The following is a 12,718-nucleotide window of genomic DNA, read 5'->3' on the forward strand; positions in this document are numbered from 1 at the left end:
ATATTGTTATTGCCACTTGCAAAACGTTGATACATTTAGTTTTTTGGGGGTGTGGAGGTGGGGGGGGGAGTTCTATCTCTAATATTTAACAGCACAGATTTATCGCCAGTCTGCTGTCAGTTGCGATATGGAATTAGTATATTTTATGACTTGTTAAATTTTTCCCTTAATCACTTTTCAATCACAAAATATACCCAGTATATTTTATGATTGATTAAATGTTACTTTCATATGATTTCATTTCTATTAATTGGCAGTAAACCGTTAGAACATTGTTTTAATCATTTTATGTGACCAGAGAAAATCTAATCGAATGAAAACGGTTATAAATACTTCATAAAAAGTCAGATAAGAACCTTATTCCACCAGAGGGCTAAAGTTCAGGCCACAAACTTTAATCGGGTTGGCGCACGGGTCAAAATAAGCGGTGACCTGAGGACAATGAAAAATAACAGCGGAAAGGTGAAAGGTCATTGTAAGACTTGCTTTGGGTCAGAGATCAGAGACCATGTAATCTGTCCGTTACTATTTCTCTCTGTCTTTGTGTTTCAGAGGATCTAAATAAGTAATAATAGGAATTCCAAAAGTAAGAAAATTCATGGATTTTAAAAGCAGTGCGAAGAAATAAATTTTTTTTTTTTTTTTGGCGGATCATGGTGACATGAACATTGAAATAATTTATATATGAGAATTTTAATATATACTCGACTTTGAATTCCATGAAACAAAGTCAGGTTATGTTTGTGAGGCTAACAATTTAAGGTTTATAAAGGACCAGCCATGATAAAGGTATTTAACTTATTTTTCTTCTTCTATGTGTTTTTTTTATCTGACTGAGTAGGAGAGAAATAAATAGCTCTTAATATATAATATATATATACATATATATATATATATATTATATATATATATATATATATATATATATATATATGTATTATATATGTATGTATGTAATGTATATATATATATATATATATATATATATAAAGAGCTATTTATTTCCCTCCTACTCAGTCAGATGTAAAAAACTACATAAAATATAAAGAAATATAAAAAAAATATAAAGAAAGTTTTTGCGTGAAGTTCAATACCTTAGTCATGGTTTGTCCTATACACAACTTGAAGGATGTGTGTTGTGTATCCTATCCTATCTATATATATTATATATATATATATATATATATATATATATATATATATATATATCAATTCAAGCTACAAATGTCCTTTAATATCTAAATTCACTTTACCTCCCAAATGATATATTTTCATATATGTACCGAAGGGGAATTTTTTTTTAGTTGATAATTAATTTCGTCCCCCATGGGATCGAACCACCGTCCCAAGTGGACCGGCGGGACGAAATCAGGACAGTCAGTGACGCCTATCCAATCAGCCAACAGAGACGCTATAAGTTCATATCGATTCTGACCTTACAAATCACCCCCTCGATCTCGGTGCTTTTGTAATTAGAATCGATATGAAACCCCGTCTACCATGTTAGCCAATTCGAGCGTTTGACAGCACGTAGCCTTTTGTTATATATATATATATATAATATATATATATATATATATATATATATATATATATATAAATATATATATATATATTTACACATCATAAATCCTATAAGGCAATCTTTCAAAGGAGACCTCGGTAACTGCATTTCCTCCAGTTGTGAATGCACATCCTATCGTTCCTGAAGGATGTAATCCTTGTACACCCCAGGATTCTATGATACAAACGCTATAGTGCAATCCTTCAAGGTAGAACCTCTTGCATCCTGCATCTCATTAAGCTAGGACTCCTATCCTTGCATGCCTCTAGATCCTGTGATATACAAATCCTACTGAGCACTCTCATGCATCCTGCGTCTGCCAAAGTTGCAAATACCCATCCTACGGATGTAATCCTTTCATACCTCAGAATCTTTTGAACAAATCCAACGAAGCAAATTCCGAAAGTGTCTCCTCCACTTACAAACTACCTCACAGTGGCTTCTTTTCCCTCAGACGTGGTGCCCTCTCCGAGGGCGGAGTACCGAGGGCGGGACCACCATGGGGCGGACGGTGGTGGAGAGCGTCTCCCTGCTCGTCTACAGACCCCGGAACGACGGCCTTAACGACTCGCCGGAGGATCCGAGTCCCAAGTGAGTAGGAAGCCTCCGAAGGGAGGTCGTTTGGATTGTGTTGGGTCTCCTGTTTCTTGTGTGTGTTTTTTTTTCGTCAATTTTCCTTGTTCTTGATTCTTGCTGTTTTATTTCCTCCTCCTCCTCCTCCTCCTCCTCCTCCTCCTCCTCCTCCTCCTCCTCCTCCCTCCCTCTCCTCCTCCGCCTCCCCTCCCTCCTCCTCCCTCCTCCTCCTCCTCCTCCTCTCCTCCCTCCCTCCTCCTCCTCCTCCTCCTCCTCCTCCTCCTCCTCCTCTTGCTTTAATTTCATTTTAACCAGGACAGATGAATAGATAGATTCTTTATCTCTTATTTCCAGCTTCTTCTTCGTTGTTTTTATTATAATTTTCCTACGGTATGACGACAGATAAATCGATAGATAGAAAGAGAGATAGACGGAAGTAAAAAAAGAAAAGAATGAGTTAATGACTTTCAACGCGCCTCATAAAAATCTTTATAAAGGCAATTAAAAAGTTGGAGAAAATTAAAGATTATTTTTTTAAAGGTTGCCATAAACTTTAAATATTTTGCGATAACTTCCAATAAAATATGAGACCTTTTAATACTAAATTGTTTATTAATCACCTGCTACAAGCAGAAGTTGTCTTACTGCAGAATGGATGGAAGACATTGGCTTGAAATTGAGATTAAATTCCTTTGACATAGCATCGTGATGTTTTCCTGTGTAAAAATCGATATTTATTCCAGTGGCTTAAATTGTTCATACATTTCTTTGGCTTAAAATCATGACTTTTATCGTTCTATTTAAATCGATTTTTTTTTTCGAATGGTATCAAGTTATGATTTATTTCATTTGTTTAAGAAAATTTAATTTTCCATTGGCTTAAAACCATGGTTTATTTCCCAATTGTTTGAAACCATGAATTTTTTCCCATTGGTTTGAAACCATGAATTATTTCCCATTGGCATAAAACCCTGATATATTTCCCATTGGCTTCAAACCATGGTTTATTTCCCATTGGCTTAAAAACCATGGTTTAGTTCCCAGTGGCTTAAAATTATGATTTATTTCCCAGTGGCGTAAAACCATGATTTTTTTCCCATTGGCTTAAAACCATGATATATTTCCCATTGGCTTAAAACCTTGATTTATTTCCCATTGGCTTAAAACCATGATATATTTCCCATTGGCTTAAAACCTTGATTTATTTCCCATTGGCTTGAAACCATGGTTTATTTCCCAGTAGCTTAAAATCATTATTTATTTTCCATTGGCTTTATAAACCATGGTTATTTCTCACTGGGTTAAAACCATGATATATTCCCCATTGGCTTTAAACCATGGTTTATTTTCCATTGGCTTTATAAACCATGGTTTATTTTCCATTGGCTTGAAACCATAATCAATCTCCAATTGGCTTAAAACCAAGATTTATTCCGTGATATAGAAATCAGAATTTTCTCCAATAGCTGAAAATGTTCAGTCAGTTAAAATAGCAAGTTGATTGCAATGTGCCAATATCGTAATATATTCCAAAAAGGCCAAATATCGTCTGCAGTAAAAGGGTAGATATTGTGCTCATTAAATCGTTCAATAAGAAATAAGCAAAGATTTAATCTTTTTTTTACAAAGCTATGTAACCGGAATAGGTTTTTTTTTTATCCAGTTGGATTACAGAAGGCTCATGTTTTATGAAGGAATTTTATTACTTCAGGTTTCTGTGCATTTTCATTATGGTTTTAATCTTTCCATCAGTGAAGGTATTTTTTTTTTTTAAATTTTGCTAATCAAGATTTTGAGAACATGTTTCTCTTGTATGTTATCGCTTCATTATCTCAGTTTTTCTATAAATGCTTTTGTCCCAATAGAAACGATGAAAGGAAATCAAATGAAAGATTATATTTTTTTCCATAAATTTGGGTTAAACGGTTCAGCTGTTCAGTTGTTCAGTTAGTTATTGAAAGCATCTTATATTCTTTCTTAATTTAAGAAAGAATTAAAATTTGTTCCAAGCAAAGTTTATTAGAATTGCATTCAGTTGCAATTTTAACTTTTTATTGTTTAATTTTTTTCATCAAAAGTTTCACTTGGTCAAAAAAATGTTCTTAACCAGAACTGGTAAGATGGTTTTTTTTATATGAGTATAGAATTATTCTAACTCTTGATAACTTCACATATTTATTGAAGTAGAAGTGATTTATTCATGAAAGAAACCTCAATTATAAGAAATATTTCGCAAATGACAAAATTTGAAATATTCATTAAAAAAAAATTCCCCTTATTGAAAAAAAATTCACTTATTCATGAAAAATTTAAATTATTCTTTGAAAAAAAATCCTTTGTTCGTAAAAGAAACTTCACTTATAAAATAAATTCACATGAAAAATTTTTCAAATATAAAAAAATTCCATTATTCATTGAAAAAAAAACCTTACTTAAGAAAAAAAATTAACGTATTGAAAAAACTTTGCTTGTTCATGAAAAATAATCACTTATGAAAAAACTCACTTATTCATGAAAAAATTACTTATGAAAAATTGTCACTTATTCAAGAAAAAGCTTCACTTTTTCGGGAAAAAATTCTCAGTATGAAAATAAATCTCTACTTATTCGATAAAAAAAAACTTAATTTATTGATTTTTTAAAATTCTTCATGGGAAATTCTGTAAAAAGAATTCTTCATTTATTGATTTTAAAAAATTTCCTCATGAGAAATTCTGTAAAAAAAAATAAAAAATAAAAAAAATAAAAAAAAAAAAAAAATAAAAAAAAAACTTCACTTATTGATTTTAAAAAAATTTCTTCATGAGAAATTCTGTAAAAAAAAAAAAAAAAAAAAAAAAAAAAAAAAAAAAAAAAAAAAAAAAAAAAAAATTCATTTATTGTTATTACAAAAATGTCTTCAATGAAAAATCTTTACTTATTCTGTAAAAAAAAATGTTCATTAAAATGAATAAATTTTTTCTTTAAAGGGAAGTCGTGTCGCAGGAGAAAAACTCAAACAACCCCAAAAGTAAAAGCAGATTGGCGAAGGTGGATTCGAACTCCGTCGAAGTTTCCAAACAGGAGGGCAGTTAACAGGTGAGTTGCCCCTTCCAGATTTTTGTTTCGTGTTCACCTACGGCTGATTTCGTCATGTGGAGGTTCTTGGGGAACACATTTTTCTTGATTTTGTGGGAATTATATATATATATATATATATATATATATATATATATATATATATATATATATATATGTATATATATATATATATATATATATATATATAATATATATATAATAACTTGATCACGAAGAATATATTAAAACGTGATGCTATGTATAAATAAAGGTGTTGCCTTTATAAATATATATATATATATATATATATATATATATATTATTATTGTTTTTATACATAGAGGAATAGATAATGTGAATTTTCATTTGTTAAGTTTATATAACACGCAAAAAAAATAAAAATAAAATCAAAGAAATAAAAGTACCTTTGTGGCATTCAAGATAAGTAATTACCACAATTATGAATATATATATATATATATATATATATATAGTATATATATATGTATGTATATAAGTATGTATATATATATATATATATTATATATATATATATATATATATATATATATATATATATATATATATATATTATATTTACATAAAGTCAGTTGAATATCATTGTAATCGTACTCCTTTCAACCACATTTCATCTATTTATTAATGCACGTATCGTCCATCCCTTATCCATTTGTATATGTATACTGTATATAAAGTATGTATATATATATATATTATATATATAATTATATTTACATAAATTTCAGTTAATTAATCATTAAATCTACTCCTTTCAACCAACATTTTCAATCTAATTTTATTTAATTCCACGTACTCGTCCATCCACTTATCCTTTGTTTAATGTTATTAAAGAATGACAATTTTCGCGCCACCAGCATCAATTATTGATTAGCGCTTAAAGCGTCGCACTGATGAGTATTTGTCGGCCCAACTATTTCATTACTGTTGGGGAAACGATAGATGATTAATTCTGTGAAGGTGAAACCGCCGCCCGAATTATTAATTTTGAACACCCACCCACCCACACACCCCCCCCCCAACACACACACAGGCTTATAAAACAATGGCAAATTTATTATCATAATTCCTTATTTATTTTCTTGGATCATCGTACATCTGACTTTCATAGAAAAACTATGAGGATAATTCTGTATTTATTTTTGTGTCGTCGTGCATCTGACTTCCACTGAGAATTAAGTGATATAGTTGCCATTCGCACCAGACGAATCGCCATAATACACACAGACACGCACACAAACACACACACAGGCTATAAAACATTAGAAAGACTATGGGAATAATTCTATACTTATTTATGTCTCTCGTCGTGCATCTGGCTTCCACTGAGAATTAAGGTGGCATAGTTGCCTTTCCCACCAGAGGAATCGCCATAGTACACCCGCACACACACACACAGAGGCTTATAAACATTAGAAAAATTAAGACCGTAATTCAATATTTAATTTCTTGGGTCATCGTACATCGGGCATCCACAGGGAGTTGCTTGCAATTGTGGAGATTCAGTCGAAATAAAAGTTGCCATTCGCACCGTATAAGGTATTCAGTTCAGTTCAGTTCAGTCAATTTCATGCTGCAGTGGATTATGTTGCCGTTTGCAGTTACTTTTTTGCAATGTACTTTGTATATACTCACGTATATATATATTATATATATAGTATATATATATATATATATATCTAATATATATATATATGTATATATATATATATGTATGTATGTATGCATATAATAATATATAATATATATATATATAATCTATATATATCCATATATAGTATATATATATATATATATATATATATATCTATGTATGTATACATATATATATATATATATATATATATATATATATATATATATATTATATATATATATATCAAATAAATATTATATATATATATATGTATGTCTATATATATGTATGTATCTATCTATAATTCAAAATAAATATATATATAATAATATATCTATATCTATAATATATATATATATAATTATTGTTACGACGTTGTGGGCCGGGGTGCAAGTTCTTTTGCACAAGAATAGAGAGGACAGTGATCTTACCAAGTATCCAGATAAATTCAGTCAGCGGAGACAAAAACACACAGGAAAACTCAAAACAACATTTATTAACAATCAAAGCAAATATAAATTAAAGTCAGCCTTGTGACTATACAGGACACAGCTTAGTCCTTACTACTCTCCCTTAGGAGTTCCTAAACACTAACACTAAACCCTAGACAGAAAATAAGAGAAATATACTGCATAAATTAGCAAAATGGGCCCAACATCAACATAAATATAAACCAATACCTATAACCTAAACAGAGAGGAAAGAAGTAAGAGACCAACAGGGGAAAACTTAATTCTCCTACCTACAAATATAAACTAAATCTTAAATATAAAAAAAACATCAAACATTAATTGATATATAATACCCACAAGAAATAACGAAAATTATAGCATCACTCGTGACAAGATATACACAAAGACTGGCATATATATATAAATATGAAGCGCATTAAGATATGCCAACAATCTCGAACGACTCACTATACGAGAGTAAATAAGAAAAAGAATACTCGGGAAGAGCTCCTCACACTGAATAAGGGATGAATGGATGTGATAAGGGATGCCCAAACGATTCAGGCTAAACAGTTGCCTTGCTGTAGGCCGAAATACAGAGGGAGCCGTGATTCTCTTACATCCACTGAATGCCACGCATCAGGCCAATACTCCGCTATCTGAAGGGCGTGCAGCTACACAGGTCACCAAATACCATGGGGAAGGAGTCTGCCGTGCTCCCGACCAAAACCACAAGGGAAATTCCCTACCTGGTAGCAACCGCCTACTTGCACCTTCACGGGCCTCAATGCCCCCCCCCCACCGCTGCAGCTCAGAAGGAAGTCGTAGGCAAACACAGTGATGTCCCTCCCACGTCCACTCTGTCGGGATCCAGCGCCGATATCAGAGCCCGCAGGAAAGTACACACAGTAAGGGGGTAAGTCACCGCAGATGGCAGAAATGCCCCTGCGCCTTCAATACTGATGACGACAAATCCTTCGAAGGGCGATTCAGAAAAATAAGCCAGCTGCACAACCATGCGGGGAGATAGCGGAGCCCGAATGTTTTTCGGGAAAAGTCGTGCTCCTCCAATATCCTCACTGGTGTCCTTTTCACCAACCACCGAAAGATAAACAAAACAAAAAAACTAGCATTAATAAGATGCTCACAAACATTTAACAAGCGGGGAGGAGGTTTAACAAGCAGTTCGCTTGACGCTCAGCCGAGACCAAAGTAAAGCTTAAAACTAAAACCTTAAAACTAATTTCCTTACGCTAATTTTATATACAACAAAATATAACAAAAAGCAGTAACAAGGCTGAGATAAAAATAAAGCAAAAGCAATGCCAATTACGTTAATACATGATACCTTCCTCCCCGAAGAAAAAAAAGAATTTTTCAGCAAAAATAATTTTTTTTTTTACTACTGTGGTATAAACAAACCAAATGTAAGGAAAGAACAATAAAGACAACCAATAACAGGCAAACATACAATAATAGAACAATAAACCTGAAAACCAAATTGTGTTAAAATATCAATAATAGAATATACCACGAGAGAATACAAACCAAATGCTTTATATGCTTACCATTATTTTTAAAGCTCAATGATAATACCATACTCTGAACCCAAAGTCAAAGCATGGTAAAAGACAGACATAACATAACAATACCAATAATTTAAACAGGATCATAACAGTCACAAATCCTCAAATCTAAGGAAACCATCTTACCTAGCTTAACCTAAATAAAACTTAGACACACACAGGCATACACCTTAAACCTACAGCTCACCAACAATATAGTTCAAAAAGTCATATAAATAAATCAAATCAAAATTCTTAGTATACCGGGACAAATCAATCATTCGTTAGGAATCATGAACCATTATAACATAATAAGAGTGTATACCACTCATAGAAACCTTACAGAAACTTACTAAATCTACAAAACAACTCTTGAAATATTACTTAAACTATACTACATTCAAAAGAAATTTTTTTCATACAACCTAATTGGAGAAACGAGCAGGGCAGCGTACGAGAAGGATCAGGCAAGCACACTAAGTCCTAGAAAGGGCGTCAGGAATTTTATTGTCTGTCCCTTTTACGTGTTTAATAATTAGGTTGAATTCCTGCAGAAATAGGGCCCAACGCAAAATCCTCTGGTTGGCTCCCTTCATCCGCTCGATGAAAACCAAAGGATTGTGGTCCGTCCAAATCTCAACCGGAAAAGAAAAATTCGTCACATAAGGTTTGAAATGGTTAAGAGCGCGGACCAAAGAAAGAGCTTCCTTTTCAATGGTGGAGTAACGCCTTTCCGCTGCCAGAAGCTTCTTACTATAGTAAGATACCGGATGAACACCGTCCTCCTTCCGTTGGAAAAGGACCCCTACCAAAACCTCCCGACATCACTGGCATCTACCGCAATAATAAAAAGGTTTCTGAAAATCTGGGGAAGTCAAAATAGGGTTAGTAATTAGCACAGATTTAAGTTTTATTAAAAGATTCTTCACACCGATCAGACCACAAGAAACCTTTTCCCTTTTTCTAATAAAGTAGTAAGAGGTTGAGCAAGATCTGAGTAATTACGCACGAAAACGGCGGTAATAAACCCGTCATGCCCAGCACCCTTCTTACCTCTCTAACATTACTTGGCCTTTTCAAATTAATAATAGCCTCGAGGTTAGCTTGTTTCGGAGCCACCTGACCCAAACCAACCTCGTGACCCAAATAACAAACCTTGGCCTGGCCCAATTCGCACTTAGCCAAATTAACAACAAGTCCCTGCAGACCTAAGGGCTTCAAAAACCTTACGTAACCTTAGCATGTGGGTATCCCAGTCATTACTATATACAACCAAGTCATCGATATAAATTTCCGTTCCTTCCAAACCACAAATTACCCTATTCATGAGCCTCTGAAAAGTACAAGCTGCATTTTTCATTCCAAATGGCATAACCTTACACTCGTATAGGCCAAATGGAGTGACAAATGCTGATATTTCACGAGCTCGATCGGATAATGGAACCTGCCAATAACCTTTCAAAAGATCCAGCTTAGTAATAAATTTGGCAGAACCAATCCGATCCAAACAATCATCAATACGAGGGAGTGGAAACGAATCATTTTTAGTATTTTTGTTCACTTTGCGGTAGTCCACGCACATGCGGAACTTACCGTCTGCTTTTTTTACTAATACGATAGGAGAACTCCAGGGACTCACAGATGGTTGAATAAGGTCATGCTCAACATGTACTCTATCCCTCCTTACTGACCAAATCCAATTTTACTGGATCAGCCGGTAAGGACTTTGCTTCACAGGGGAAGCACCACCTACATCAACGTCATGATTTAAAATATTTGTTCTACCTGGAGCTATCTGAAAAAGATCTGAAAAGGAATAAATTAAATTAAGCACATCCTTCCGTTTGTCAACATCTAAATGATCTAAACTACTTTGCAACATTTCCAAATTTTGCATATTTTCACCTAATGCATCTGAAGGAACCTGACACCCTAACTCATCTGAGTCCTCTGGAGGCACATCCACTACCACAGACACAGGCTCGTACACGATCGCTAATGGATCACCTTGCTTACCATGATAAGGTTTCAGCCTGTTAATGTGAAATACTCTACACTTACGGCTTGAACCGGGGGCCGGGGCCTCAATTTCATAGTTAAAACTCTGACAGTTTCCTCAGAACCTTCCAAGGGCCCTTATATCTTGGTTCTAGAAAACTATCTGGGTCCATACTCAACACCAGCACTAGCTCCCCAGGTTCAAATGAACGTACCTTTACCTTTTTGTCAAAATTACCTTTCATTACCGACTGTGATCGTTCCAAATTTTCCCTGGCAAATTTCCAAGCACTAATCATTTTACCCTTCAAGTCTTCCACAAACCTTCCAACTTTTATTTCACCCTTCCGGTTCGATTCGAGCATTTCAAAAACAATCTCCAATGGACCGCGAACCTTGTGCCCAAATACCAACTCAAAAGGAGCTACTCCAGTAGAAGAGTTAGGGTGGCTCCTGATAGCAAAGAGGGCAAAAGGGAGGGCTTTGTCCCAATCACTACCATTATCATAACAATGTTTCTTCAGGACAGACTTGAGGGTTTGGTGAAATCTTTCCTTTCCACCACCTTGACTCTCTGGGTGATAAGGTACGCTGGTAATGTGCTGAATGGCCAGTTCAGCACACTTACCCCTAAATACCTTACTCGTGAAATTCGTCCCGCAGTCGGTTGATGAATTACACGAGGGAGACCATACCTGGAAAAGAAATCAATGAGTTTTTCGAAAACAACTTTGGAAGTAATACGCCTCATAGGTATAGCTTCAGGAAAACGAGAGGCTCTATCCATGATAGTTAATAAATATACGTAACCTGTTTTAGTCTTAGGTAAGGGACCTACAACATCAATTACTAACTCAGAAAATGGTTCACCTATGGCAGGTATGGGATGCAGCGGGGCTTTAGGGATCCCTGATTAGGTTCCCCATAACTTGACAAGTTTCACATTCTCTGATAAACTGCTTCACACTCAATTTAATTCCAGGCCACCAAAAATACCTAACCAAGCTGTGGAAAGTTTTTAACACACCCAAATGACCTGAAAAAAAATTGGTATGAGCTAATTCCAAAATAGAATTTCTGAATTGAGAAGGTACCACAATCTGTTCCACTCTACCAGTTTTATTCAAATTATCAGATGCGGGACGACTAAACCTATATAATAAGCCCCTTACAACTCCAAACCTAGGTTTAGTCAGATCCTCAACATCGCCCAAGTCAAAATTAAACTCATCTTTTTGAGCTTTAATAAAAGCAGCTCTGTTCCAATCAAGTTTCATATCATTAACTACAGTATCATTACCACTACTCTCTACTGACCCGGGCCTTACTACATCTAACTCTACACTACTTAACATTAAGTCATCATCATTATCCACATCAAGTAAACTAACAGCTTTTGCTGCGGACCGAGTAATTACAGCCACGGGACTAGCCTTTACAGATAATATAGGGAAAATCTCCCGTCCTTCACTGTCCAGCATATCATTTCCCAGGATACCATCAATACCCGGGATAGGTAGACTATCCACCACAGCCAACTCAGTGATGCGATCATACCCAGGAAAAGACATACGGACATTAACCAAAGGAGCCGACACAATCGAGTCTGGGAAACCTCCCAATAATACAAAATTTCCAGTATATTTCTCAGAACCATTCAGTGCCCTCTTCATGACCAACGACCAGGCAGAACCAGTGTCCCTAAAAAACTTCACGTGGACAACACAAGAGTCAAAAATCAATTTTCCAGGCCATACATATTTATCATATTTGAGTCACAATTGAGGATTAGGAGCATCAGACTTACTACTATTTCCTAAACTACCACTAT

At 34.4% G+C, this 12,718-nt stretch overlaps 1 protein-coding gene across 2 annotated transcripts in view; it reads left to right on the top strand.

Moving 5' to 3' along the window:
* Positions 1–12,718, top strand: part of LOC135197324 (neuropeptide Y receptor type 5-like) — a 520,327-nt gene that overhangs the window by 462,849 nt on the left and 44,760 nt on the right. For both annotated transcript variants that reach the window (XM_064224463.1, XM_064224464.1), the window contains exons 4-5: positions 2,019–2,155; positions 5,107–5,215. In XM_064224463.1, coding sequence (XP_064080533.1) covers positions 2,019–2,155; positions 5,107–5,212 — 243 coding nt within the window. In that variant the 3' untranslated portion in view covers positions 5,213–5,215. The remainder of the gene's footprint in view (positions 1–2,018; positions 2,156–5,106; positions 5,216–12,718) is intronic.

The sequence above is a fragment of the Macrobrachium nipponense genome, chromosome 18 (assembly GCF_015104395.2).
Source record: "Macrobrachium nipponense isolate FS-2020 chromosome 18, ASM1510439v2, whole genome shotgun sequence".
NCBI classification, from domain to species: Eukaryota; Metazoa; Arthropoda; class Malacostraca; order Decapoda; family Palaemonidae; genus Macrobrachium; species Macrobrachium nipponense.